Source organism: Coregonus clupeaformis, chromosome 21 (genome assembly GCF_020615455.1).
Source record: "Coregonus clupeaformis isolate EN_2021a chromosome 21, ASM2061545v1, whole genome shotgun sequence".
Classification (NCBI taxonomy): Eukaryota; Metazoa; Chordata; class Actinopteri; order Salmoniformes; family Salmonidae; genus Coregonus; species Coregonus clupeaformis.
Window position 1 is genome coordinate 21,658,520 of NC_059212.1, and position 26,784 is coordinate 21,685,303.

The following is a 26,784-nucleotide window of genomic DNA, read 5'->3' on the forward strand; positions in this document are numbered from 1 at the left end:
TAAGTGAAATCGAACATCTGATCGAGCTGTCATGTGATGGAATGCTGCAGGCAACGCATTCACGGGTCACTACGGAGGACTTTTGGTTTCTGACTCAAAGGGAATACCCTGCCATCTCCCTCTGAGCATTACTGCGGCGTTCAAAACAACTGGGAACTGGGAACTCGGAAATCTCAGACTTCCGACTTCAGTGCGTTCAAGACAACTGGGAACTTGGGAAAAAAACTAGCTCCGACTGGGATTTCTTTTTTGAACAGTCATCCAACTCGGAATTCCAACTCGGCCTCTTTCTAGAGCTCCGAATTTCCAACATGGAGATCACTGATGTCATGATTTGACCTATCATTTTTCAGAGTTCCCAGTTGTCTTGAAAGCACCATAAAACTCATGGTACCCTTCGCCAGCTCATATCTGAAGCTGGATTCAGTGCTCTCGTCTGCTTTAAAACCAAAAATCGATCCACTGTCGACCACGCCCCCTGACTTTGAGAAGCTCCTACGCGACATACATCAAGCACACCCATCTCATTAGTGGTGGTAAGATAAGAGACATTATGTCAGACTAATTTCCACTTGACTGCCCCACATTAAAAGTATATGATGGTGAGTTGAGAAGACAATCAGAAATACTGTTAGAATGTTTTTCAATTGACTGCCACAGCCCCAAATAAAAAAGTAAACATTGGCTGTTAATGACCAAATTCTTTCACATGGTTGGGGTCGCGAGAATTTTCAGATATCAAAATGGGGTAGTGGGCCAAAAAGTTTGGGAACCCCTGGCATAAGACATTCGATTTGTGTATTATAGCTAACCTGCTATCAATGTCAAAAACCTGTAGCCACCTGATAAACACTGGCAACTACCATGTCTGCCAACTATGACGGACTAGGTAGCTATGTAGCAAAAAAGACTAGCTAGATGTGGAAAACAGTTTTATTTTGGCAGTTACATGTATGTTGTAGCTATGTTGCACCCATATACAGTCATTGGGTGCACCTTGTTCACCGTCCGTCCTTGTATTATTAAGTAGCTATGTCGCACTCCGATTCCACATACTTCCTCAATAAACCCCAAAATCACAACTTAACTCCCATCATAGTTACCATGATTCATACCTCAACATCTGACCACACTGGTAAACCTTCTTGATGTGAATTTAAGCCCTTCAGTAACTATGATAGATAATCTGCATCAAGTATTCAATTTATTCAGGCATTATGTCTGCATTGCTGGTATTATTGAATACATTTCCCCAATCATCACTAATCCTGTGTTTCAGTGTTCTGTGGGGTTGACCATGGTTTGAGGGAACAAAGATGGCTGCTTACATTCCGCTGGTCTTCCTGGCCTGCGGCTCCTTCAACCCCATCACCAACCAGCACATGCGGCTGTTCGAGCTGGCCCGGGATCACCTGCACCAGACAGGTCAGGCACCATAGAGACCCTATATTAATTAGCTAGGTTTGTGTTGCTTCTTAGACTTGTAGTATGAGTCTGTTCATATCATTGTGATCATGGGACAGTGGAATGTAGAAGAAGAAGTCCCCCAAGGGTTTCTGTGAAGCTTTTAGGACCATCTCCATGGTGGTTAAGTATACATAGTTCTTAGTGCAGATAGACCTGTGCCTTCAGCCATATCCTTTCACATTACTTTACACCTTGTGCCTTGACACGAACCTGTACATACAGTCTACTTATAATTTATAAACCAGAGAAACAGTACTGCACTTCAGTTAGAATAAATAATGATAGTATAGTATAGTATAGTATAGTATAAGCTATATGGCGTGGTGACTAGAGCTTTGCTATCTTCCCATATTGTAGATTTATTTATTTATATATATATACAGTACAGTAGTTATAGAATTGCCCTTAATGCCTTAGCCTTGTGACTGGTCCTTACCCTTTCTGGGGCAACAAGGAAGACAATATCGCAATGTCAGGGAGTTGGGAGGATCAAGACTCTCATCAACCAATAATTTCCTTCCTTTCAGGTCAGTTCCAGGTGGTGGGTGGGATTGTGTCTACGGTGAGAGACGGTTATGGCAAGCAGGGCCTGGTATTGGCCAAGCACCGCATCGCCATGGCGAGGCTGGCACTGCAAAGCTCAGACTGGGTCTCAATTGACGATTGGGAGAGTCAGCAGCCCGACTGGACAGAGACGGTGGTCACAATGAGGTGTATAGCCATACATTTTCTCAATTTCAACCTTTAAACTAATTGATTAAAGTAACTAGTCCACTTCCCCAAAATGCTTCTCTCTGAAAAAACGTCTAGGGTCAATCTTTCCTATCTGGTGTAATTCTCCTGTCTTATCTGGTGTCCTGTGTGATCTTAGATATGCTCCCTCTAATTCTCCCATCTCTCTCTCTCTCTCCCCTCTCGGAGGACCTGAGACCTAGGATCATGCCTCAGGACTACCTGGCCTGATGACTCCTGGCTGTCCCCGTCCCTAGTCCTCCTGGTCGTGCCTACGGCCATGGAACCCTGACCTGTTCACCGGACCCCACCCCTACACATGCTGTCTCGACCTCTAAATGCTTGGCTATGAAAAGCCAACTGGCATTAACTCCCGTGGTGCTGACCTCTTGCACCCTCTGTGATTATTATTTGACCCTGCTGGTCTTCTATCAACGTCTGAACATCTTGAAGAACGATCTGGCCTTAATGGCCATGTACTCTTATAATCTCCAGCTGGCACAGCCAGAAGAGGACTGGCCACCCCTCAGAGCCTGGTTCCTCTCTAGGTTTCTTCCTAGGTTCCTGCCTTTCTAGGGAGTTTTTCCTAGCCACCGTGCTTCTACATCGGCATTGCTTGCTGTTTGGGGTTTTAGGCTGGGTTTCTGTGTAAGCACTTTGTGACATCTGCTGATGTTAAAAGGGCTCTATAAATGCATTCGATTGATTGATTTATTACAGTTCGGATGAGCAGTGAACTACAGTACACTCAGAAATGTATATGATTTTAGATGTTTATAGGATCAGCATTGCCTTATGATGTAACTGGGCATATGCACCACACATTCATCATTATGCAAGTTAGCCACTGAGTGTAACCCCTTCATAACATTGTCTGAAAGTGTTTTTGTTCAAAATAAAGCAAATTGGATTCAGAGCTTTTATCTATGGTCTGATAGGTCAGGATTCCACCTCAAACATTAGTGGCGGCAGGTAGCCTAGCGGTTAAGAGCGTTGGGCCAGTAACTGAAAGGTCGCTGGTTCAAATCCACGAGCCGACTAGGTGAGAATCTGTCAATGTGCCCTTGAGCAAGGCACATAACCCTAGTTGCTTCTGTAAATTGCTCTGGATGAGAGCATCTGCTAAATAATTAAAATGTTGAAAAGTGTCCTTACCCCAACCACTCTATGCTGGTCAGGTTTGAATTCCAAGAGCTCTGGACTGTTGTTCAAGGGGTTTACTTAAAAAATCCTTCAATACAGCTCCACTCTATATATGAAATATCATGTTGTAAACATTTCAAATCCACTTTGGTGTAGAACATCTCAGCATGCAGAGGCGTAATTTATTCTGCCAGTCATAGCATCCTCTTCCTTTTCAGTCAGACAGACCCCCATCTACACCTGACATTTACAACCACTTTTATAATAACAAATGATTTAAACAAGAATCTCCTTAAGGGCTTAGTTTGCATCCACACCCTGTATTAACATGTGTCCCTCCATGATGTGTCACATCATGCCTCAACTGTCCATGTTGTGAGTGATGGGATTTCCCACCTCATATAATGACCGTTGCGTCTACTACACAAGGCATCCATCTACCTAGCCACCCGCTGAGGGGGTCAATCAAATCCAATCACAATACGTCTTAAGTGCGTCTGTCTATTCTGCTCCTGGCCATAAACATCACATTTTACTTAATGTGGACAACATCTAATCACATTTGAATACCAGGTGTACACTGGTCCGAAGCCTTGGTTTCTCTCCATGTTGTATTCTCCAGCCCCCATCCTTTAGCTCTCATTTAGCGCTCCGTATAATCTCTTCTTCCCGCTCTGCAAACCCATTCACAATAGAAAAACAATAGAGCTCCCTGGGTAGAAATCCCCTCTTCTGCTGCTACTTGACAACTGTCCGTAGTGCTAGAAACCAGCCCAGATTTAAGTCTGAGATGCCAGAGGTTCTAGGGCTATTGCGCCAACATGGGGCCCATGCCAGGTCTGGGTCTGCTGGCTGTGTTTTTTTGCTATTGTGACATGTTGCCCCAGTGATTAAGTAGATGTGGGACACTTGCATTTGGTGCTGCTGATCAACCAGTTGAAGCTATGCATACAGAAAGTTACCTCCACTTTACATGAGTGGGATGTTAAAAATGTCTAATATTATTCCTAGCACGCAATGTCTACATCAAGCTTGTGACTACAAACTTGTTGGATGCATTTGCATTTTGTTTTGGTTGGGTTTCGGTTGTGGTTTTTTTTCCCAATAGGAACTGAATGGTGAATAATCTATTGTGACATTTTGGAGTCACTTTAATTGAAAATAAGAATATAATATGTTTCTGAACACTTCTACATTATTGTGGATGACACCATTATTACGGATAATCCTGAATGATTCCTGAATCATAATGAGTGAGAAAGTTAGAGGAACAAAGATCATACCCCCAAAACAGGCTAACCTCTCACCATTACCATTACCCATAACAGGGGAGGTTAGCATCTTTAGGGGGTATGATATTTATGCCTGTGTAACTTTATCACTCATCATTATTCACGATTAATTCATTATTATCCATAATCATGGTAGCATCCAAATGAATGTAGAAGTGTTCAGAAACATATTCTATTCTTATTTACAATAAAAGTAAGTAAGCATGTCACTGTTAGTCTACACCTGTCATTTACGAAGCATGTGACAAATACAATTTGATTTGATTTGGATTTGAGGTACCATTATGGTCGGATACTTAAGCAGTTCCAAGAGAGCACAAGGAAGGACAGTGGTCCAACCAGTAACTCCCACCCCACAAGTAAGATCCTCCTTTACCTTGCACTCTCTAGCTCCTTCTCCTTTATATGTTCAAAGATCTAAAAGGATTTGTGGTTCCAATGGCGATTCTATAATGAGTATTTTAAAGTAATCAAACAACTATAAAAGTAGTTGAATTAACAAATCAAAATAGCTATACTCACACTTAAACAACTGCATGATAAGTATTTTACAACAGTTTAAATTAGCCTTCCTATTCAACACAATTTTGTTTAGTGAGACTTTTATGGGAAATTGACTGAAATGGAACTGGGCCTCTCTCTCTCTTGGCACCAACTGAGCTGCAATCATCCTCCATGAGTTATAAGTCTCCAAATGGGCACTGGCCTCATTTCCTCACTATTTAATCGCCTAGTTTGAATCTTATTTAGGTTGAAATATGTATAGGGTCTGTTTTTTCATCTTCTCAAGCCAACTAAGTCATCCTTTATTCCCCCTTACGCATGCTTCTCTATGGAAGCAGCTCTATGGAAGCAGCTTTATGGAAGTAGGGGGGGTTGGTGGCATGGAGGTTTCAGTATGGGCCCTGGAAGATACAGTGTAAATGGAGCCAAACACACACACACCATTCATATCCAAGTCTGGTGGATTTCTGTCAGAAAGAACTCTATCAGAAATTCCTTTGGGGAGACATTATCTACACTGAATAAAACTATAAACGCAACATGCAACAATTTCAACGATTGTACTGAGTTACATTTCATATAAGGAAATCAGTCAATTGAAATAAATTCATTAGGCCCTAATCTATGGATTTCACATGACTGGGAATACAGATATGCATATGTTGGTCACAGATACCTGTGGGGTAGGGATGTGGATCAGAAAACCAGTCAGTATCTGGTGTGATCACAATTTGCCTCATGCAGCGCGACATCTCCTGCGCATAGAGTTGATTGTGGCCTGTCGAATGTCATCCCACTCCTCTTCAATGGCTGTACTGCCAAATTCTCTAAAACGATGTTGGAGGCGACTTATGGTAGAGAAATTAACATTCAATTCTCTGGCAACAGCTCTGGTGGACATTCCGGCAGTCAGCATGCCAATTACACGCTCCCTCAAAACTTGAGACATCTGTGGCATTACGTTGTTTGACAAAAGTGCACATGTTAGAGTGGCCTTTTATTGTCCCCAGCACAAGGTGCACCTGTGTAATGATCATGCTGTTTAATCAGATTCTTGATATGCCACACCTGTCAGGTGGATGGATTATCTTGGCAAAGGAGAAATGCTCACTAACAGGGATGTAAACAAATTTGTGCACAACATTTTAGAGGAATAAGCTTTTTATGCATATGGAACATTTCTGGGATATTTTATTTCAGCTCATGTTGCGTTTATATTTTTGTTCAGTATATAACTCTTGATCTTGAGTGCTGTAGCATCTTCTCCCCAAACTTAATGTTGGATATCATGAAGTGTATGCACCAGAGAATAAAACATAAAGTAAACCAATGCCTATTCTTTCCCTCTCAAATAAAAGCAAACGTTGAAGAGGTCAAACTCTTATTAAACTTGGTAGTTACAGTGCATTCAGAAAATATTCATACTCATTTACTTATTCCACATTTTGTTGTTACAGTCTGAATTCAAAATTGATTAAATATACTTTTTTTCTCACCCATCTACACACAATACCCCCTAATGACAAAGTGAAAACATGTTTTTAGAAATGTTAGCACATTTATTGAAAATGCAATAAGTAATTATAGGGTATTGTGTGTAGATGGGTGAGATAATTTTTTTAAAATAAATAAATTTTGAATTCAGGCTGTAACACAACAACATGTGGAATAAGTCAAGGGGTATGAATACCATCTGAAGGCACTGTGGGTAAAGTGATGTAGAACCATGCCAAAATGGAGTCCGAGCTCTAGAAGTTTAGGTAGTCATGAGCAGCTTTTGGTCTTACTTGGAACTACATAAACCACACATGGAATTCATTGACTAATTGAATCAATTTCATTTTTATTTTTTTTATCCTCTTTTGAATCATGAGATTGATCTACTCATTAACTAACTGTCTTTCCAGGGTTTGGCCAGCACTCTTTCCATAAATACAGGTTACCATGGTTTATCGGCACAAATGACTCCTAATCTCCAGTTCTGTCACTTTTAAAATGAGCTGTTAAACAAAAAAGCGTAATGGATTTTCACAGTCCCATATACAGTAGTATGCTGTGCTTATTGAACCTTATATAGTGTTTCTTTCTAAATGTCCGAATAATTGAATTGGTCCCAGGTGGACTCCAATCAGGTTGTTGTGACATCTCAAGGATGCACCTGAGCTCAGTTTGGAGTGTCACCCAGCGTCATAACACATTATGACACGGTCATAACCATGTCATAACATGTCATAACAGCAGACATAACTTGTCATAACCTGTCATAATATGGCCATAACGCTGTCATAACACATATACTGTATTTAGACCTGTTCTGACAATTGTGTTATTTTATGACTGAGATGTCAATGAGAACCTATGGTTAAATGCTCAAGACAGGCTTGATGCAAACTATTGCCTCCTAAATGTTGTTTCTTTCTTTCATTCATTTAATTTGTTTGATTTGATTACAGTACACCTATGTTGTAATTATATCTGAACAATACATGTATTTTTTGCATCAATGATTGTGAAAGATGTCTTCAATGATCACACCTTTGATCACACATGGGATAGAAATTATGGACCTTTTATTTTCAGTCAATTTTGATGGATAGTGCAAGTGTATTGCCTAATGTCAAAACAGTGTAATGCACTATAATTTACAGAACTGTAGCATAATACATTCAAATGGCAATTTTGAAAAATGTATTTTGCATTTGTTGCTATTGGATTAACTGGTTGTTAAAACAACTCAATTGAGGTTTTGAATAAAAGACTGGCTGTGTTACTAGTGTTACTATGTAGTTTGGGGATTTGTACTAAGAGTTTTGAAAATTCACCACATACTTGTCAAAATAGCACCAAAGCGATTGAAAAAAAAAACTGTAGTCAGCAGGATACAGGTTTTGCATCTCTATTCTTCCTCTCAATGCAAGCAGCAGGTGCTTCTGGCATACCACATTGAGCTCTTCACTGAGTAGGCCAAGCCATTCTATCCTCCTCCATCTGATGTCACACTGGGTGACTCAGAGCTTTTCTCTCAGGATTTGAGTCATCCTGACAGTCTGCCGCAACAACGAGAGGTATTTTCTCAATTAAAAGAATGCCAAGCGAAAGCGTCTCTGTATTATCAATCCACTTGGCATGTGTTAAGATAGTGGCTGCCATGTTCAGCTCATAAGACGTCTATAATCGAATTAGCTGAATTATTTCATTACAAATGAAATGCATTGTGCTAAACAGAGCTTTTGAAGTTATGCGCATGGAGCTGCTTTTTTAATGGGTTTTCAATAATTATGTGGTTTAAATAAGATAGTAGCCTATCTGTACAAAATCGAGTGGCATTTGGCGCACCATGACAGCATTTATCATAAAATGACACACAAAATGTCATTTTTTATCCAAACTAGGCCGAATTGATAAAGGAAATACTCTCAACCTAATCCTAATTTAGTAAGCACTCTTAAACATATAGCACATGCCTTAATGTAGAGGAGAGTGGGGTAAATTGAGCAATTTTTTACATTCAGCATCACTCCATCAAGGGAAATATGGGGTGTTTCTCAAAATGCATACTACCGTGCTCCGAGCACGCAAATTGGAGCACGGGAGGGTCGGAGTATGAGTCCAAATCAAAGTATGCGAAACAGAGCATGGAGGGCACTTCTCGAATGCATACTCGGTTTGTACATATTTTGAAGCATGCATCGATGCAAGCTTTAACGGAAAGTACAAAAATAAATATGACGGAACCACGTAAAAAATTCCGTAATGTAAAAGAAAATCAATGGTGGCCTTTATTTGAGCTGAAGCGAGAGAAAATACACTTCCGACTTTGGAATGAAATGTTGCCTATTCACATCTCATATGTTGCCTGACTACAATATTTTATCTTGATACGTTAATAAATACATGCTATGTTAATTTTGGCATGTTACCTGCCTACAGTGAGGGAAAAAAGTGTTTGATCCCCTGCTGATTTTGTACATTTTCCCACTAACAAAGAAATTATCAGTCTATAATTTTAATGGTAGGTTTATTTTAACAGTGAGAAACAGAAGAAAAAAAATCGCATGTCAACGCATGTCAAAAATGTTATAAATTGATTTGCATTTTAATGAGGGAAATAAGTATTTGACCCCCTCTCAATCAGAAAGATTTCTGGCTCCCAGGTGTCTTTTATACAGGTAACGAGCTGAGATTAGGAGCACACTCTTAAAGGGAATGCTCCTAATCTCAGCGTGTTACCTGTATAAAAGACACCTGTCCAAAGAAGCATCAATCAATCAGATTCCAAACTCTCCACCATGGCCAAGACCAAAGAACTCTCCAAGGATGTCAGGGACAAGATTGTAGTCCTACACAAGGCTGGAATGGGCTACAAGACCATCGACAAGCTGCTTGGTGAGAAGGTGACAAATGGAAGAAACACAAAAGAACTGTCAATCTCCCTCGGCCCGGGGCTCCATGCAAGATCTCACCTCGTGGAGTTGCAATGATCATGAGAACGGTGAGGAATCAGCCCAGAACTACACGGGAGGATCTTGTCAATGATCTCAAGGCAGCTGGGACCGTAGTCACCAAAAAAACAATTGGTAACACACTACGCCGTGAAGGACTGAAATCCTGCAGCGCCCGTAAGGTCCCCCTGCTCAAGAAAGCACATATACAGGCCTGTCTGAAGTTTGCCAATGAGCATCTGAATGATTCAGAGGAGAACTGGGTGAAAGTTTTGTTGGTAGATGAGACCAAAATCGAGTTCTTTGGCATCAACTCAACTCGCAGTGTTTGGAGGAGGAGGAATGCTGCCTATGACCCCAAGAACACCATCCCCACCGTCAAACATGGAGGGGAAACATTATGCTTTGGGGGTGTTTTTCTGCTAAGGGGACAGGACAACTTCACCGCATCAAAGGGACAATGGACAGGGCCATGTACCGTCAAATCTTGGGTGAGAACCTCCTTCCCTCAGCCAGGGCATTGAAAATGGGTCGTGGATGGGTATTCCAGCATGACAATGACCCAAAACACATGGCCAAGGCAACAAAGGAGTGGCTCAAGAAGAAGCACATTAAGGTCCTGGAGTGGCCTAGCCAGTCTCCAGACCTTAATCCCATAGAAAATCTGTGGAGGGTGCTGAAGGTTCGAGTTGCCAAACGTCAGCCTCGAAACCTTAATGACTTGGAGAAGATCTGCAAAGAGGAGTGGGACAAAATCCCTCCTGAGATGTGTGCAAACCTGGTGGCCAACTACAAGAAACGTCTGACCTCTGTGATTGCCAACAAGGGTTTTGCCACCAAGTACTAAGTCATGTTTTGCAGAGGGGTCAAATACTTATTTCCCTCATCAAAATGCAAATCAATTCATACAATTTTTGACATGTGTTTTTCTGGATTTTTTTGTTGTTATTCTGTCTCTCACTGTTCAAATAAACCTACCATTAAAATTATAGACTGATCATTTCTTTGTCAGTGGGCAAACTTAGAAAATCAGCAGGGGATCAAATACTTTTTTCCCTCACTGTACGTGTTTGTGTTGGGTGGAGTAATAAAACCTCTAGTACATATTCCTGCGCCTGTCTTCAAATCATTATACAACGTGACAAGATGACTGTAGCCGTCCTGCAACTCAGTGTTAATCTATCTATCTATCTCTCTCTCTGATTTCCTTTTTTGTGGATCCATCACACAGATGTAAATGTTGCCATTAGGAAAATTGCCAACTTGTTGAAGTCTGACAAAGACATCAGTCATGATGGTGACCACATAGTCATCAAGACCCTCAGTACCTTTAAGAACTACAACATGGATTTCCATGTTGGCAAGGAGTTTGAGGAGGATCTGTCAGGGGTGGACGACAGAAAATGCATGGTGAGTTGACAAAAACATTTCCATCACACATTCAGTTGTTTTTTAAAGGCTATCAAAACGTATTTCTGGAGACTAGAGACATGGAACAAGGGTTCATTTTGATGTTTGATTTTGATCAGTCATATCCTTCTAGTTTGAGATCCCAAATGACAGTCCTTATGTGTGTTTATCAATAATTGATTGGGGTACCACTGCGACCACAAGGGGCCTTGAGTTAAGACTAAGGGGGAAGCAGTAGATTGCTGCTTTAAAGGGAATCGGCTGAGTAAAGCTGGAGAAGACACTGCGGTCCTTGAGAACACATTGGCTTTTCACACTACTGAGCCAAACAGAGCAGAACCAAACCAAGCTGGCTTGGTTAGGCATACACCATAGTTGCTGGAACTGCTGAAAAGGACAATGTGAAAACAAAATATCCAAGCTATCACAGTACAGTTTGGGTCTGCCCTATAGTGTGAATCAGGCAATAGAGGACAAGGTGAGAAGGTTAGTCAGGAGCTCTGAGAAACTTGCATGATAAAAAATGTATTCTGATTAGATTTTTTTCCTGGGACCTGATTAGGATCTGCATATTTTTCTCCCCAAAAAGAACAGCCCTTGTAAGCCTATAGACTGATTACTTTCCAAGCCCATAAGCCATTACCTTGTGCGCTGCTGCGAGTACCACCAGGGGATGAAATGACGTTCAGTAGTCTGTTATTGGCCACTTGGCCAAATATATAATGTTGTAACTTACCATTTGTGAGACTTTGCTATGCCTATAACTTTACTATACCTTTATGATTATTTATACAGTTGAATCCTAACTTGTTTGTTTCATGAAAGAGCTGGTGTGTATAATATATGGTCATTATTGTATATATACTGTATAGTCATAATGACATTAAGGAAAATTTGACCCCAAAACTATCTTTTGGTATTTGTTTCATTAGTCCATTGTTGAGATAGTCCCAAAATGTTTTGCTTGTCAGCAATCAAGTTTTCAAGATATGTAACTTTCAAAATACAGAAATAATCTACAAATGCATAATACGGGGATGAATTCTGTATTTTGAAAGTTACATACAGTTGAAGTCGGAAGTTTACATACACCTTAGCCAAATACATTTAAACTCAGATTTTCACAATTCCTGACATTTAATCCTAGTAAAAATGCCCTGTTTTAGGTCAGTAAGGATCACCACTTTATTTTAAGAATGTGAAATGTCAGAATAATAGTAGAGAGAATGATTTATTTCAGCTTTTATTTATTTCATCACATTCCCAGTGGGTCAGAAGTTTACATACACTCAATTAGTATTTGGTAGCATTGCCTTTAAATTGTTTAACATGGGTCAAATGTTTCGGGTAGGCTTCCACAAGCTTCCCACAATAAGTTGGGTGAATTTTGGCCCATTCCTTCTGACAGAGCTGTTGTAACTGAGTCAGGTTTTTAGGCCTCCTTTCTCGCACACACTTTTTCAGTTCTGCCCACACATTTTCTATAGGATTGAGGTCAAGGTTTGTGATGGCCACTCCAATACCTTGACTTTGTTGTCCTTAAGCCATTTTGCCACAACTTTGGAAGTATGCTTGGGGTCATTGTCCATTTGGAAGACCCATTTGCGACCAAGCTTTAACTTCCTGACTGATGTCTTGAGATGTTGCTTCAATATATCCACATCATTTTCCTTCCTCATGATGCCATCTATTTTGTGAAGTGCACCAGTCTTTCCTGCAGCAAGGCACCCCCACAGCATGATGCTGCCACCCCGTGCTTCACGGTTGGGATGGTGTTCTTCGGCTTGCAAGCAGCCCCCTTTTTCCTCCAAACATGACAATGGTCATTATGGCCAAACAGTTCTATTTTTGACCAGAGGACATTTCTCCAAAAAGTACGATATTTGTCCCCATGTGCAGTTGCAAACCGTAGTCTGGCTTTTTTATGGCAGTTTTGGAGCAGTGGCTTCTTCCTTGCTGAGCGGCCTTTCAGGTTATGTCGATATAGGACTCGTTTTACTGTGGATATAGATACTTTTGTACCTGTTTCCTCCAGCATCTTCACAAGGTCCTTTGCTGTTGTTCTGGGATTGATTTGCACTTTTCGCACCAAAGTACGTTCATCTCTAGGAAACAGAACGCGTCTCCTTCCTGAGCAGTATGACGTCTGCTTGGTCCCATGGTGTTTATACTTGCATACTATTGTTTGTACAGATGAACGTGGTACCTTCAGGCGTTTGACAATTGCTCCCAAGGATGAACCAGACTTGTGGAGGTCTACAATTCTTTCTGAGGTCTTGGCTGATTTCTTTTGATTTTCCCATGATGTCAAGCAAAGAGGCACTGAGTTTGAAAGTATGCCTTGAAATACATCCACAGGTACACCTCCAATTGACTCAAATGATGTCAGTTATCAGAAGCTTCTAAAGCCATGACATCATTCTCTGGAATTTTGCAAGCTGTTTAAAGGCACAGTCAACTTAGTGTACGTAAACTTCTGACCCACTGGAATTGTGATACAGTGAATTATAAGTGAAATAATCTGTCTGTAAACAATTGTTGGAAAAATTACTTGTGTCATGCACAAAGTAGATGTCCTAACCGACCTGCCAAAACTATAGTTTGTTAACAAGAAATTTGTGGAGTGGTTGAAAAACATGTTTTAATAACTCCAACCTAAGTGTATGTAAACTTCCGACTTCAACTGTACAGTATCTTGAAAACTTGATTGCTGACAAGCAAAACATTTTGGGACTATGTCAACAATGGACTAATGAAACAAATACCAAAATATAGTTTTTGGGTCGTGTTTTCCTTTAACGCTAGGAGAAGGCTCCTTTGTTGGTATGAATATGAACTGGCTTGATGTGGTGTGCTGATGGGTAGAGTAGTTCATCTCAAAATGGATTACTCTCTGTAGAGTAGCTGGTGACTTCATCAACATGGGAGGAAGATCTCATTCAAGTCCTCTACCGTGTGTGTGTAGGTCATGCTCCCAATTGCTAATTGACAGTAGAATGCATAATGTAGTCTTTCCTCTCTTCCTGTAGACCACTATCTCATGGGAGGGGGACAATCTGGTGTGTGTGCAGAAAGGAGAGAAAGAAGGCAAAGCCTGGACCCATTGGGTGGAGGGAGGGAGATGAGCTTCATCTGGTAAAAGAGTGTATTCATTCATGTAATTTGAATACAATTCTACTTCCTCAGTTGATTTCACCTGATTTCACTTTTTGTCTTTTCGCTTTTAAATAAGTGTGGACCACCAAGGCAAATACTCCTTGACAAAATTACTAAAATTTGTGGATATAATTGGAGTTAGGGACCCTCAATGAAATTGGTCCTTTGTAGTGGACCTCTAGTGTACCCATTCATAAACATGAGTAAATCTACTGACCTCGACAATGACTCCCGTATCACCGCTTTCATTACCTTGTCATTACGGATTTTCATTGCTATGATTATTGTCATCAAAGCTGAGTAAAAGGCATCTGACTGCCAAATAATTTAGTCAAAGTGATTCTAACAGATGTTTACAGTTAGTGGCCATTAAATTATTCATTAGCAGATTGGCTCCCTGGAGTCACTAAGCCCTGGAATACTGAACAGCAGCAGCCTCTGCTGGGGATAAATATAACTGCAGGTACATGTGCTTTGCCTATGGTTATTCACCATAGAGAAGATTGATTACTGTGAACATTTTTGACATCTTCACAGCTGTTTACCTCAATTAATGATGATAAGGGGGGGTATTCTTCTCCCTCTAGAAAAACTAATAAATCATTAATCAATGTGATTTATTAAAAATCCTGTTCAATCTCTCAATGGAACATCATTTTACCTTCTGTTCACTCTGCAGGAGCTGAGAGCTTGTGGAGCTGTGTGCAAGCAGGTCTTCAAGAAAACCTAAACCAGCACTGGAACAATAGAATGGCGCCCCCTACCTGAGAGCGCAGGAGAGACACAGACACGATCCAAGCCTGTGACAGAGAACCCTCTATTGCACTTATCTGCCCATCCAACCAACCATCCTTCCTTCCTTCCTTCCTTCCTTCCTTCCTTCCTTCCTTCCTTCCTTCCTTCCTTCCTTCCTTCCTCCCATCCATCCTTTCACATTTCATTCCATCATTCAAGACTGTTGCCTTGCCCAAAGTCAAACTATCCACAACAGGGGTGATGTACATGTATCTGTCGATCACTTGTACTGTAACTCTGTCTCAGGGTGAGTGATGTAGTGGTACTCGCTAAGCAAACAGCAAATGCATCCAACAAGTTTGGAAAGTCACAAGCTTGATGTATTCATTGCGTGCTAGTGTAAAGGACATCACGCTGCTTGCTTAGCGAGTACCACTTCTTCCCGATTCAGCCCATATCTGGCGTGAACTTGGGACCTCTGCCTTGTTAGCACACGTGATCGCCCTCCCTCAAGCATCTTAGCCGATCGCGCCACCTCAAAAGCTAGCTAATGAAGAGACTCAAGCGGGACACTTCAGGCTGAGGAGTAAGTTTCACATATCCCCATGTGCTACAGTAAAAGTGTTGACTACTTTAATACACATATAAGTGAATTTGTCCCAATACATTTGGTCCCCTAAAATGGGGGGACTACAGTTGAAGTCGGAAGCTTACATACACTTAGGTTGGAGTCATTAAAACTTGTTTTTCAACCACTCCACAAATTTCTTGTTAACAAACTATAGTATTGGCAAGTCGTTTACGACATCTACTTTGTGCATGACACAAGTAATTTTTCCAACAATTGTTTACAGACAGATTATTTCACTTATAATTCACTGTATCACAATTCCAGTTGGTCAGAAGTTTACATACACTAAGTTGACTGTGCCTTTAAACAGCTTGGAAAATTCCAGAAAATGATGTCATGGCTTTAGAAGCTTCTGATAGGCTAATTGACATCATTTGAGTCAATTGGAGGTGTACCTGCGGATGTATTTCTAGGCCTACCTTCAAACTCAGTGCCTCTTTGCTTGACATCATGGGAAAATCAAAATAAATCAGCCAAGACCTCAGAATTTTTTGTGTAGACCTCCACAAGTCTGGTTGATCATTGGGAGCAATTTCCAAACGCCTGAAGGTACCACGTTCATCTGTACAAACAATAGTACGCAAGTATAAACACCATGGGACCACGTAGCCGTCATACCGCTCAGGAAGCAGATGCGTTCTGTCTCCTAGAGATGTGTCACGATCGTTAGAGAGAGTGGACCAAGGCGCAGCGTTGCAGGCAAACATATTTATTTAAAGAGAGTAAACACTCGAACAAAACAACAAACGATACGTGCAGTCCTACGGTACAGACCAAAAGGAACAAACCAACTGGAACAAGATCCCACAACTATTGTTCCTGAACCGTAGGCTTGGTGCGAGGAACAGGAACAGGCCGGACCGTACTGGGAACACACACCACTGGCCTTAAACGGGGATCAGGAACGGGCCGGACCGGACTGGCAATACACCTCAGTACCTCTCGCCGTGCCTCTACAACTTCCTTCCCTCCTCTCACCAATGGCTCCCGTAACCCGGTGGCCTTCTCTCCTCGTCTCCCATTTCGCCCTGTGGCAGCCTCCTGCTGCCCAGTCGCCCATGCCGTGTGCCCCCCCCTAAAAAATTTCTGGGGTTGCCTCTCGTCCGTCCGACGACGACACTGTTGACGCCGTTGCTCCTCTCTCGCCAGGGCCTTAATCTTAGCCCATGGCCCTTTGCCCCCGAGCATGTCCTCCCAGGACCACGATTTGCCCACCTGGGCCATCGCCAACCTCTCCAGCTCCTTTCCCGGCGCTTCCTCCCATGTCCAGGCCGCCTACTCCTGGACACGCTGCTTGGTCCTGGTATGGTGGGATCTTCTGTCACGATCGTTAGAGAGAGTGGACCAAGGCGCAGCGTTGCAGGCAAACATATTTATTTAAAGAGAGTAAACACTCGAACAAAACAACAAATGATACGTGCAGTCCTACGGTACAGACCAAAAGGAACAAACCAACTGGAACAAGATCCCACAACTATTGTGGGAAAACAGCCTCTATAAATATGGCTCCCAATCAGAGACAACCAGCAACAGCTGACACACGTTGCCTCTGATTGGGAACCACTCTGGCCAACACAGAAATACAACACATAGAATATACACACCCTGGCTCAACATATAGAGTCCCCAGAGCCAGGGTGTGACAAGATGAATGTACTTTGGTGCGAAAAGTGCAAATCAATCCCAGAACAACAGCAAAGGACCTTGTGAAGATGCTGGAGGAAACAGGTACAAAAGCATCTATATCCACAGTAAAACAAGTCCTATATCAACATAACCTGAAAGGCCGCTCAGCAAGGAATAAGCCACTGCTCCAAAACCGCCATAAAAAAGACAGACTACGGTTTGCAACTGCACATGGGGACAAAGATCTTACTTTTTGGAGAAATGTCCTCTGGTCTGATGAAACAAAAATAGAACTGTTTGGCCATAATGACCATCGTTATGGTGGAGGAAAAAGGGGGCTGCTTGCAAGCCGAAGAACGCCATCCCAACCGTGAAGCACGCGGGTGGCAGCATCATGCTGTGGGGGTGCTTTGCTGCAGGAGGGACTGGTGCACTTCACAAAATAGATGGCATCATGAGGAAGGAAAATTATGTGGATATATTGAAGCAACATCTCAAGACATCAATCAGGAAGTTAAAGCTTGGTCGCAAATGAGTCTTCCAAATGGACAATGACCCCAAGCATACTTCCAAAGTTGTGGCAAAATGACTTAAGGACAACAAAGTCAAGGTAATGGAGTGGCCATCACAAAGCCCTGACCTCAATCCTATAGAACATCTGTGGGCAGAAGTGAAAAAGCGTGTGCGAGCAAGGAGGCCTACAAACTTGACTCAGTTACACAAGCTCTGTCAGGAGGAATGGGCCAAAATTCACTCAACTTATTGTGGGAAGCTTGTGGAAGACTGCCCGAAACGTTTGACCCAAGTTAAACAATTTAAAGGCAATGCTACCAAATACTAATTGAGTGTATGTAAACTTCTGACCCACTGGGAATGTGATGAAAGAAATAAAAGCTGAAATAAATCATTCTCTCACATTCTTAAAATAAAGTGGTGATCCTTACTGACCTAAGACAGGTAATATTTACTAGGATTAAATGTCAGGAATTGTGAAAAACTGAGTTTAAATGTATTTGGCTAAGGTGTATGTAAACTTCCGACTTCAACTGTATGTACAAAAAGTGCTGTGATTTCTAAACGGTTAACTCGATATGGATTAAAATACCCTCAAATTAAAGTTGACAGTTTGCACTTTAACCTCATATTAATTGTATCATTTCAAATTCAAAGTGCTGGAGTACAGAGCCAAAACAACAACAAATGTTTCACTTTCCCAATACTTTGGAGCTTACTGTATACAGTGCATTCGGAATGTATTCAGACCCCTTGACTTTTTCAACATGTTGTTATGTTACAGCCTTATTCTAAAATTGATTAAATAAATACAAATCCTCCTCAATCTACACACAATACCCCATAATGACAAAGTGAAAACAGGTTTTTATGAATTTTTTGATAATGTATAAAAATTAAAAAACAGAAATACCTTATTTACATAAGTATTCAGACCCTTTACTATGAGACTCGAAATTGAGATCAGGTGCATCCTGTTGCCATTGATCATCCTTGAGATGTTTCTATAACTTGGTTGGAGTCCACCTGTGGTAAATTCAATTAATTGGACATGATTTGGAAAGGCACACAGCTGTCTATATAAGGACCCACAGTTGACAGTGCTTGTCAGAGCAAAAACCAAGCCATGAGGTCGAAGGAATTGTCTGTAGAACTCCGAGACAGGATTGTGTTGAGGCACAGATCTGGGGAATGATACCAAAACATGTCTGCAGCATTGAAGGCCCCTAAGAACACAGTGGCCTCCATCATTCTTAAATGGAAGAAGTTTGGAACCACCAAGACTCTTCCTAGAGCTGGCTGCCTGGCCAAACGGAGCAATCGGGGGAGAAGGGCCTTGGTCAGGGAGGTGACCAAGAACCTGATGGTCACTCTGACTGAGCTCCAGAGTTCCTCTGTGGAGATGGGAGAACCTTCCAGAAGGACAACTATCTCTGCAGCACTCCACCAATCAGGCCTTTATGGTAGAGTGACCAGACGGAAGCCACTCCTCATTAAAAGGCATATGACAGCCCACTTGGAGTTTGCCAAAAGGCACCTAAAGGACTCTCAAACCATGAGAAACAAGATTCTCTGGTCTCATGAAACCAAGATTGAACTCTTTGGCCTGAATGCCAAGCGTCACATCTGGAGGAAACCTGGCACCATCCCTACAGTGAATCATGGTGGTGGCAGCATCATGCTGTGGGGATGTTTTTCAGCGGCAGGGACTGGGAAACTAGTCAGGATTGAGGGAACGATGAACGGAGTAAAGTACAGAGAGATCCTTGATGACAACCTGCTCCAGAGCGCTCAGACTGGGGCAAAGATTCACCTTCCAACAGGACAACGACCCTAAGCACACAGCCAAGACAACGCAGGAGTGGCTTCGGAACAAGTCTCTGAATGTCCTTGAGTGGCTCATCCAGAGCCTGGACTTGAACCCGATTGAACATCTCTGGAGAGACCTGAAAATAGCTGTGCAGCGACGCTCCCCATCCAACTTGACAAAGCTTGAGAGGATCTGCAGAGAAGAATGGGAGAAACTCCCCAAATACAGGTGTACCAAGCTTGTAGCGTAATACCCAAGAATACTCGAAGCTGTAATCGCTGCCAAAGGTGCTTCAATAAAGTGCTGAGTAAAGGTTCTGAATACTTATGTAAATGTCATATTTCCGTTTTCTTTTTTTTATACATTTGCAAATATTTCTAAAAAGCTGTTTTTTCTTTGTCATTATGGGGTATTGTGTGTAGATTGATGAGGGGAAAAAACTATTTAATCCATTTTAGAATAAGGCTGTAACGTAACAAAATGTGGAAAAGGTCAAGGGGTCTGAATACTTTCCGAATGCACTGTATGCACTGTATGTACAGAAAGTATTCATACCCCTTAACCTTTTCCACTTTTGATTTTGTGTCACTGGCCTACACACACTTTTTTTCTCACCCATCTACACACAATAACCCATAATGACAAAGTGAAAACATGTTTTTAGACATTTTTGCAAATGTATTGAAAATGAAATAGAAACACCCTAAGTAAATACATATTAGAATTACCTTTGGCAGTGATTACAGCTGCAAGTCTTTCTGGGTAAGTCTCTAAGAGCTTTACACACCTGGATTTTACAATATTTGCCCATTATTCTTTTCAAAATTCTTCAAGCTCTGTCAAATTGGTTGTTGATCATTGCTAGACAACCATTGTTAAGTCTTGCCATAGATTTTCAAGCAGATTTAAGTCAAAACTGTAACTCAGCCACTCAGCGTCATTCACTGACTTCTTGGTAAGCAACTCCAATGTACATTTGGTTATTGTCCTGCTGAAAGGTGAATTAATCTTCCAGTGTCTGTTGGAAAGCAGAATAAACCAAGTGTTCCTCTAGAATGTTGCCTGTGCTTAGCTCCATTCCGTTTATTTTTAGTTAGTCCATAACGATTACAAGCATAACATGATGCAGCCACCACTATGATTGAAAATAAGGAGAGTGGTAATCAGTAATTATTGTGTTGGATTTGCCCCAAACATAACACTTTGTATTCAGGACAAAAAGTGAATTGCTTTGCCACATGTTTTTCAGTATTACTTTAGTGCCTTGTTGCAAACAGGATGCATGTTTTGGAATATTTTTATTCTGTACAGGCTTCCTTCTTTTCACTCTGTCAATTAGGTTTGTGTTGTGGAGTAACTACAATGTTGCTGATCCATCCTCAGTTTTCTCCTGTCACAGCCATTAAACTCTGTAACTGTTTTAAAGTCACCATTGACCTCATGGTAAAATCCCTGAGCGGTTTCCTTCCTTTCCGGCAACTGAGTTAGGAAGGACGCTTGTATCTTTGTAGTGACTGGGTGTATTGATAATTCATCCAAAGTGTAATTAATAACTTCACCATGCTCAAAGGGATATTCTGCTTTTTAAATTTTTACCCATCTACCAATAGGTGCTTTTTTTGCGAAGCATTGGAAAACCTCCCTGGTCTTTCTGGTTGAATCTGTGTTTGAAATTCACTGCTTGACTGAGGGACCTTACAGATAATTGTATATGTGGGGTACAGAGATGAGGTAGTCATTCAAAAATCATGTTAAACAGTATTGTTGCCACAGAGTGAGTTCATGTAACTTATTATGTGACATATTAAGCACATTTGTACTCCTGAACTTATTTAGGCTTGCCATAACAATACTTATTGACTCAAAACATTTAAGCTTTTAATTTTTATAACTTTTTAGAACAGAAAATAATTGTTCTGTTCCAGTCAAATCCAGTCAAATATCCTGAGAAATACGGTAGATACTTTGTAGATACAGAAGACCAATAATCCTCAGAAAAGCGATGATGGTGTCTGGGTGTTTCTGACATTCTCTGGCTGATGGCCAATACTCTCACCCAGTTGTCTTGTCTGAATGAGGTGACAAATCTCTACCTAGAAACATCGCCATGCCAATGAATCACCAAGCTGTACACAAACATAAAGGACAACGGGGATGTGTGAATGATGTATCTCATTATTTTGAGGCAATCAGAATTATCCTAAGGTTGACATGAGAAAATGTTTATTAATAAGAGACTATTTGATGGATGACTTACTGGTGTGGACACTAAAGGCTTGAAAAACAAGAAAGAAAGTGGCAATATTAGTGTTTGTCACTCGTGAGACATTCAAATGACGTAGAAACAACGTTGATTGAAACAGTGTGTGCCCAGTGGGTAGTTGTTTCTTGTTGAATGACAACAAACACTTCATTGAAGAATCCCGTCCATAGTTCCCAGAAAATTATAAACGTTGCACGTTTGATGACGTGCACTTCCGGGTAAACTAACGCTGTTAGAATCAACAAAATCCTTCTGCATAAAAAGGAAAAAAATCAGCTAGGAGATTCTACTATGGATTGAAAATGCAATCATTTTTATCATAGTTCCCTAGGAGTATGCAATCATAGTATGCAATCATAGTTCCCTAGGAGTAGGACGGTTGACCAATCACTGACGAAGGGGCATAGACTTCGGCTACCGAACTTCGACCTGCCTCAAGAAAAACTTTGACTTGCCTCAAGAAAGAAATTGTGTGCTCGAAGAGCCTAAAAAAACCTGCAGAACAACAAAACAAACAAAAACATCACAAAATGTCATCATAATATATGCATGAACTGTTTCAACTGGGAAGCATGCGACAGGCTTTAGAGATGACTGGGGCAGTCAGTGCAGTAGAACATATACAAAGAATGGCACCAATAGAATTAGTCACAACTGTGATTTTGCCATATGTCTTCTCTCATTACTGCCAGGAGGGTTATCAGTAAGGAAAGGGTTTAGCTTTTGTCCTGTTATTTAGGCCTGACTTTCTGTGTTTGTAGTAGTTTAATCTCAGAACCCAGAACCAAATCTCACGTGCTCTGGCCAGAAGTCTGTTACAAGATGTGTCTAGTAACAGTAGTATGTATGGTAGATTTAGCACAATTGCAAGAACATTAACTTGTGTGAGTCTTACTCAAACTTAATGTGGCCATATTTGCGAACATAAGCACACATTTAAAGTTAAACAGGAGCTCACGCACAAAATGCGTGTCAGCCAATTAAAATAGTTGATTACTTGCATGTGACCAAAGGCTAAATTGTAGCTGGTCCCATCAGATAATATGGTACAAGTTAGACCTATGCTAGCCTCATCAGGTGGCAGTGATTACATCCTGGCACAACTTTCTATTCATCAACCAATGGCATTTAAAATAGGTCAACCTGGCCACTAGAGAGATATTTTAAACCTACAAATTCAAGATTTACATGTTCCGTTGGTCTGTAACAAAATCTTGTATGCCAATATTGCACTGATGCATCCTTGACTAGGCTACTAGCTACTATAATATAATTAAGCAATAAGGCCCAAGGAGGTGTGGTATATGGCCGTTATACCACGGCTAAGGGCTGTTCTTGCGTCGTGCCTAAGAATAGCCCTTAGCCGTGGTATATTGGCCATATATCACAAGCCCCCGAGGTGCCTTATTGCTATTATAAACTGGTTACCAACGTAATTAGAGCAGTAAAAATAAATATTTTGTCATACCCGTGGTATACGGTCTGATATACCATGGCTGTCAGCCAATCAACATTCAGGGCTCGACCCACCCAGTTCATAATATATAATATAGATATATAAGCCATTTAGCAGAAACTTTTATCCGAAGTGACTTACAGTCATGCGTGCATATATTTATACGTACTACTAACGTTTGACAACATTTTCACGTTTTTGGATATATGACAAAATCCACATTTTGGGTTTATCTAAAACAATGTAAGCGAGGTTTGAAATTATTACGTTTTAGTAAAATATTATATCTGTTTGGGATTCTTGTGGTCAATTTTCAGTCTATGATTTTTTTGTAATTATGTTCTGGCCCCTTACTATCTGCTCAAGAAAATATCGACCCGTGGCTGAATCTAGTTGATGATCCCTGGCCTAGTTGCTTTGATGATCAGAAAGTGCTTTGTGACTGAGGTATGTTAAGGACTACATCTTCAATTTTAATTGGCTGCAAAAGTTGTGCCAAGATGTAATTACGATATCTGATGGGACTAGCTACAATTTACAATACATGCAAGTAAATAGAACATTTGAATTGGCTGATATGCATTTTGTGCGTGAGAACCTGTTTAACTTTAAATGCTTGCTTATTTTCACAAGTAAGGCCCCCTTGTATTTTCTATTAGCAGATACTAGCTTTGCAGATTTTGAATTTGATCAACCTGCATGCTCAAAGTTAAATAGCCTGTTTTTGAGCAGAATAAAAAATACAAAATAACTGTGCGTCTCAGTCGATGAGCCTCAGTCTGCCGGTCTATCTCTCTGTGTGTGTGTGTGTGTGTGTGTGTGTGTGTGTGTGTGTGTGTGTGTGTGTGTGTGTGTGTGTGTGTGTGTGTGTGTGTGTGTGTGTGTGTGTGTGTGTGTGTGTGTGTGAATTGGCACTACTTCCTGTATCTCCCGATTGGCCTCTTCTATGACCGCTCTTCTCATCCCATCACCCCTCCTGTCCCCCCTGTAGCCATAGCATTCAACTACTTTATCAATAGTACTCTGCCCTCAGCCTTGGCTGTTATATAAAGAGACTGGGACACTGTGTACCTTCCCATTCTGATTCTGCCCAAAGTTCACCAGCCCACAGAACCAACATGCCTGCAAACTTCAATGGCAAATGGGAGATGGAGAGCAGTGAGAACTTTGAGGATTACTTGAAAGCACTGAGTAAGAACTTTCTTCATTATCTCTATGGATTACTACAATGGAATATATAATATTTTTCCATCCATCTGCAGAGAAGGATGATAAGAAAAGGGGATGTACTAGTACCTGTGCAATGTGCATGACCACTGCCAATATATTGTAACTGTATAATGTAACAATATGAAGGTCTATTGTGCATTAGAGTTAGATACTACCTTCAGCAGGATTAACTGAGAGATTCACATAGGGACCACCTCAATCTGCTGTGCAATATGTAAAATGTATAGTGGTGCAACATTGCATACCGGTATGTTGCTTTGATTATATATTTACATAGAGCTAAAAGGTTCAACTCAAGTATTGCTAATATCCTTTTAGACAGCTTTGATGGCATAAACGTGTTATTATTTTCAGTTACATCATTATTACTCAAATGTTACGTGTGATTTCATCCTTCCTACTTTTTCATGCTTTTCCACATTTTACATTTTTTACGACAGACATTGACTTTGCCACACGCAAAATCGCAGTGCACCTGGCCCAGACCAAAGTGATCATCCAGGATGGAGACAAGTTTGAAATCAAGACGCTGAGCACATTCAGGAACTATGAGTTCATGTTCACTGTGGGGGTGGAGTTTGAGGAGCACACCAAAGGACTGGACAACAGGGTGGTCAAGGTTGGACACGTGGGCTATGTTCGAATACTTATACAATGCATCCTTCCTTGCTCTCTTTTTGGATGTACATGTAATCACTACTGATCTAACGTGATTAGCTAGATGTAAGCAAGGATTTAATACAATAAAAAGTCCAGTCACATTAATGATTACTTCAAATAAGGAAGAAAGGAAGGATGTAGCTTTAAAATATTTGAACATAATCTCAGAATGGTCCATCTAATTCTCATCTTCCTCCTCTGTTTTATTGATTGTTTCTTTTTTTCTGTCCTCAGACCTTGGATAATAGCATTTTCACTTCTGTGTTACAAATGTGGTTTCCTTTATAGCCAGACATTGACAAATCATGTCAATTTTGACTGTATCTTAACAGGCTCTTGTGGTCTATGAGGGGGACAAACTAGTGTGTACCCAGAAGGGGGAAAAGGACAACCGTGGGTGGAAGCAATGGATTGAAGGAGACAAACTGTACCTGGTGGGTTAACATTATTTACTTAAATTATCATTTTGATGATAAGTTATACTGTAGTATTAAAGAAATAGCAGTAAAGTATCGCCATCCTTAACATTGCAGATATAAATATTAATCTGGGCCTGAAATTATTCCATACTCTGCATGAAAGAGAACATGTCAGTGCAGCACGTCAGACAGTTCTATACTTCTACTGTATCTCAACATTCTCTAAATGTTGCACCTTCCTCATGAGCTGATGAACAGCATAGAGATATCGCCATGTGCAGAATATAAATGGATGTGCAACTTCTTTTACAGACAGGAGAATGAAATTCCTAGGTAGCATCAAAGATGGTAGCATCAAAGACCCAAAAAGGCCTTTTACCATTAAACTTTTCTACCAGTCTACTTAAGGGGTGGATCTTCCATACGCACCAATGCGATAGCCTTTCTACTTAGTTCATTCGACACGCACCAATCAGAAAAAAGGAGCCTATGAAATGTCTCACTTTCTCTATCATCTCTGGTAGGATCTCACTGGTCCTTTCCTTAATTTGCACTGATCGACCAGGACTAACCTGTTCCTTCAAAGAGACTGAGATAAGGCGAGGAATATGGCACCCCAGCTCCCAATCCCAAACTTGATATCTGACCTCAGACTGAGATCTGACTTCAGATTTCTTCTCTCTGAATTCACAGGAACTGACGTGTGAGGACAAAGTCTGCATGCAGGTGTTTAAGAAAAAAGAATAAAAGACAATATCTGGATATCAGTTACTGGATTCATCCACTTTTTCATACCTTCTGTCAATATAGTAAACTCCTGTTGTTACCCTTTAAACTTGTCATATGGTTTCAAACTCACAAGGAAATCTGAATAAAGCATTGTATATTGTTCACTCTTCTAAGCCTATTGGTAATATTTATTTTTATTTTTGTTGGGCAAATCCTCCATAACTAATACATTGTTAGTCTTTTCATACAAATGAAACAGTCATACGATAGCCTAAACCTTCTTAACGTTGACGATGGGAACCCACTATTATTGCTAAATTTCCCTCCGGCTGATCCATAATTAGACACTCAGTTGTTTCTCATCCTCTGGTTCATTGACTGGAGCCCGTCCGTGGGATGTGGCTTTTCTGTCGCTGAGATAGTTAACTTACACTAATTGAGTCAGTTTTACAGTGCTATTTTAATGTGAGTGTCCCCCACGGAGGAAAAGCCATAACTTGCTGGTCCCTGACACAAGAGGGACCATAGCTTGCTGGCATAAAATAACTTTGAGAAACTACTACCTC

General features: G+C 40.9%; 1 protein-coding gene across 1 annotated transcript; it reads left to right on the plus strand.

The window, feature by feature from the left end:
* The first annotated feature begins 1,316 nt into the window (after positions 1-1,316).
* On the plus strand, positions 1,317-26,387 carry LOC121534800. Its single transcript, XM_041841362.1, has 7 exons — positions 1,317-1,425; positions 1,995-2,180; positions 10,812-10,990; positions 24,200-24,371; positions 24,851-25,029; positions 25,403-25,504; positions 26,183-26,387. The coding sequence occupies exons 1-7, from the start codon at positions 1,317-1,319 to the stop codon at positions 26,234-26,236; spliced, it is 981 nt and encodes a 326-aa protein (XP_041697296.1). The 3' UTR covers positions 26,237-26,387.
* Positions 26,388-26,784: the final 397 nt, after the last annotated feature.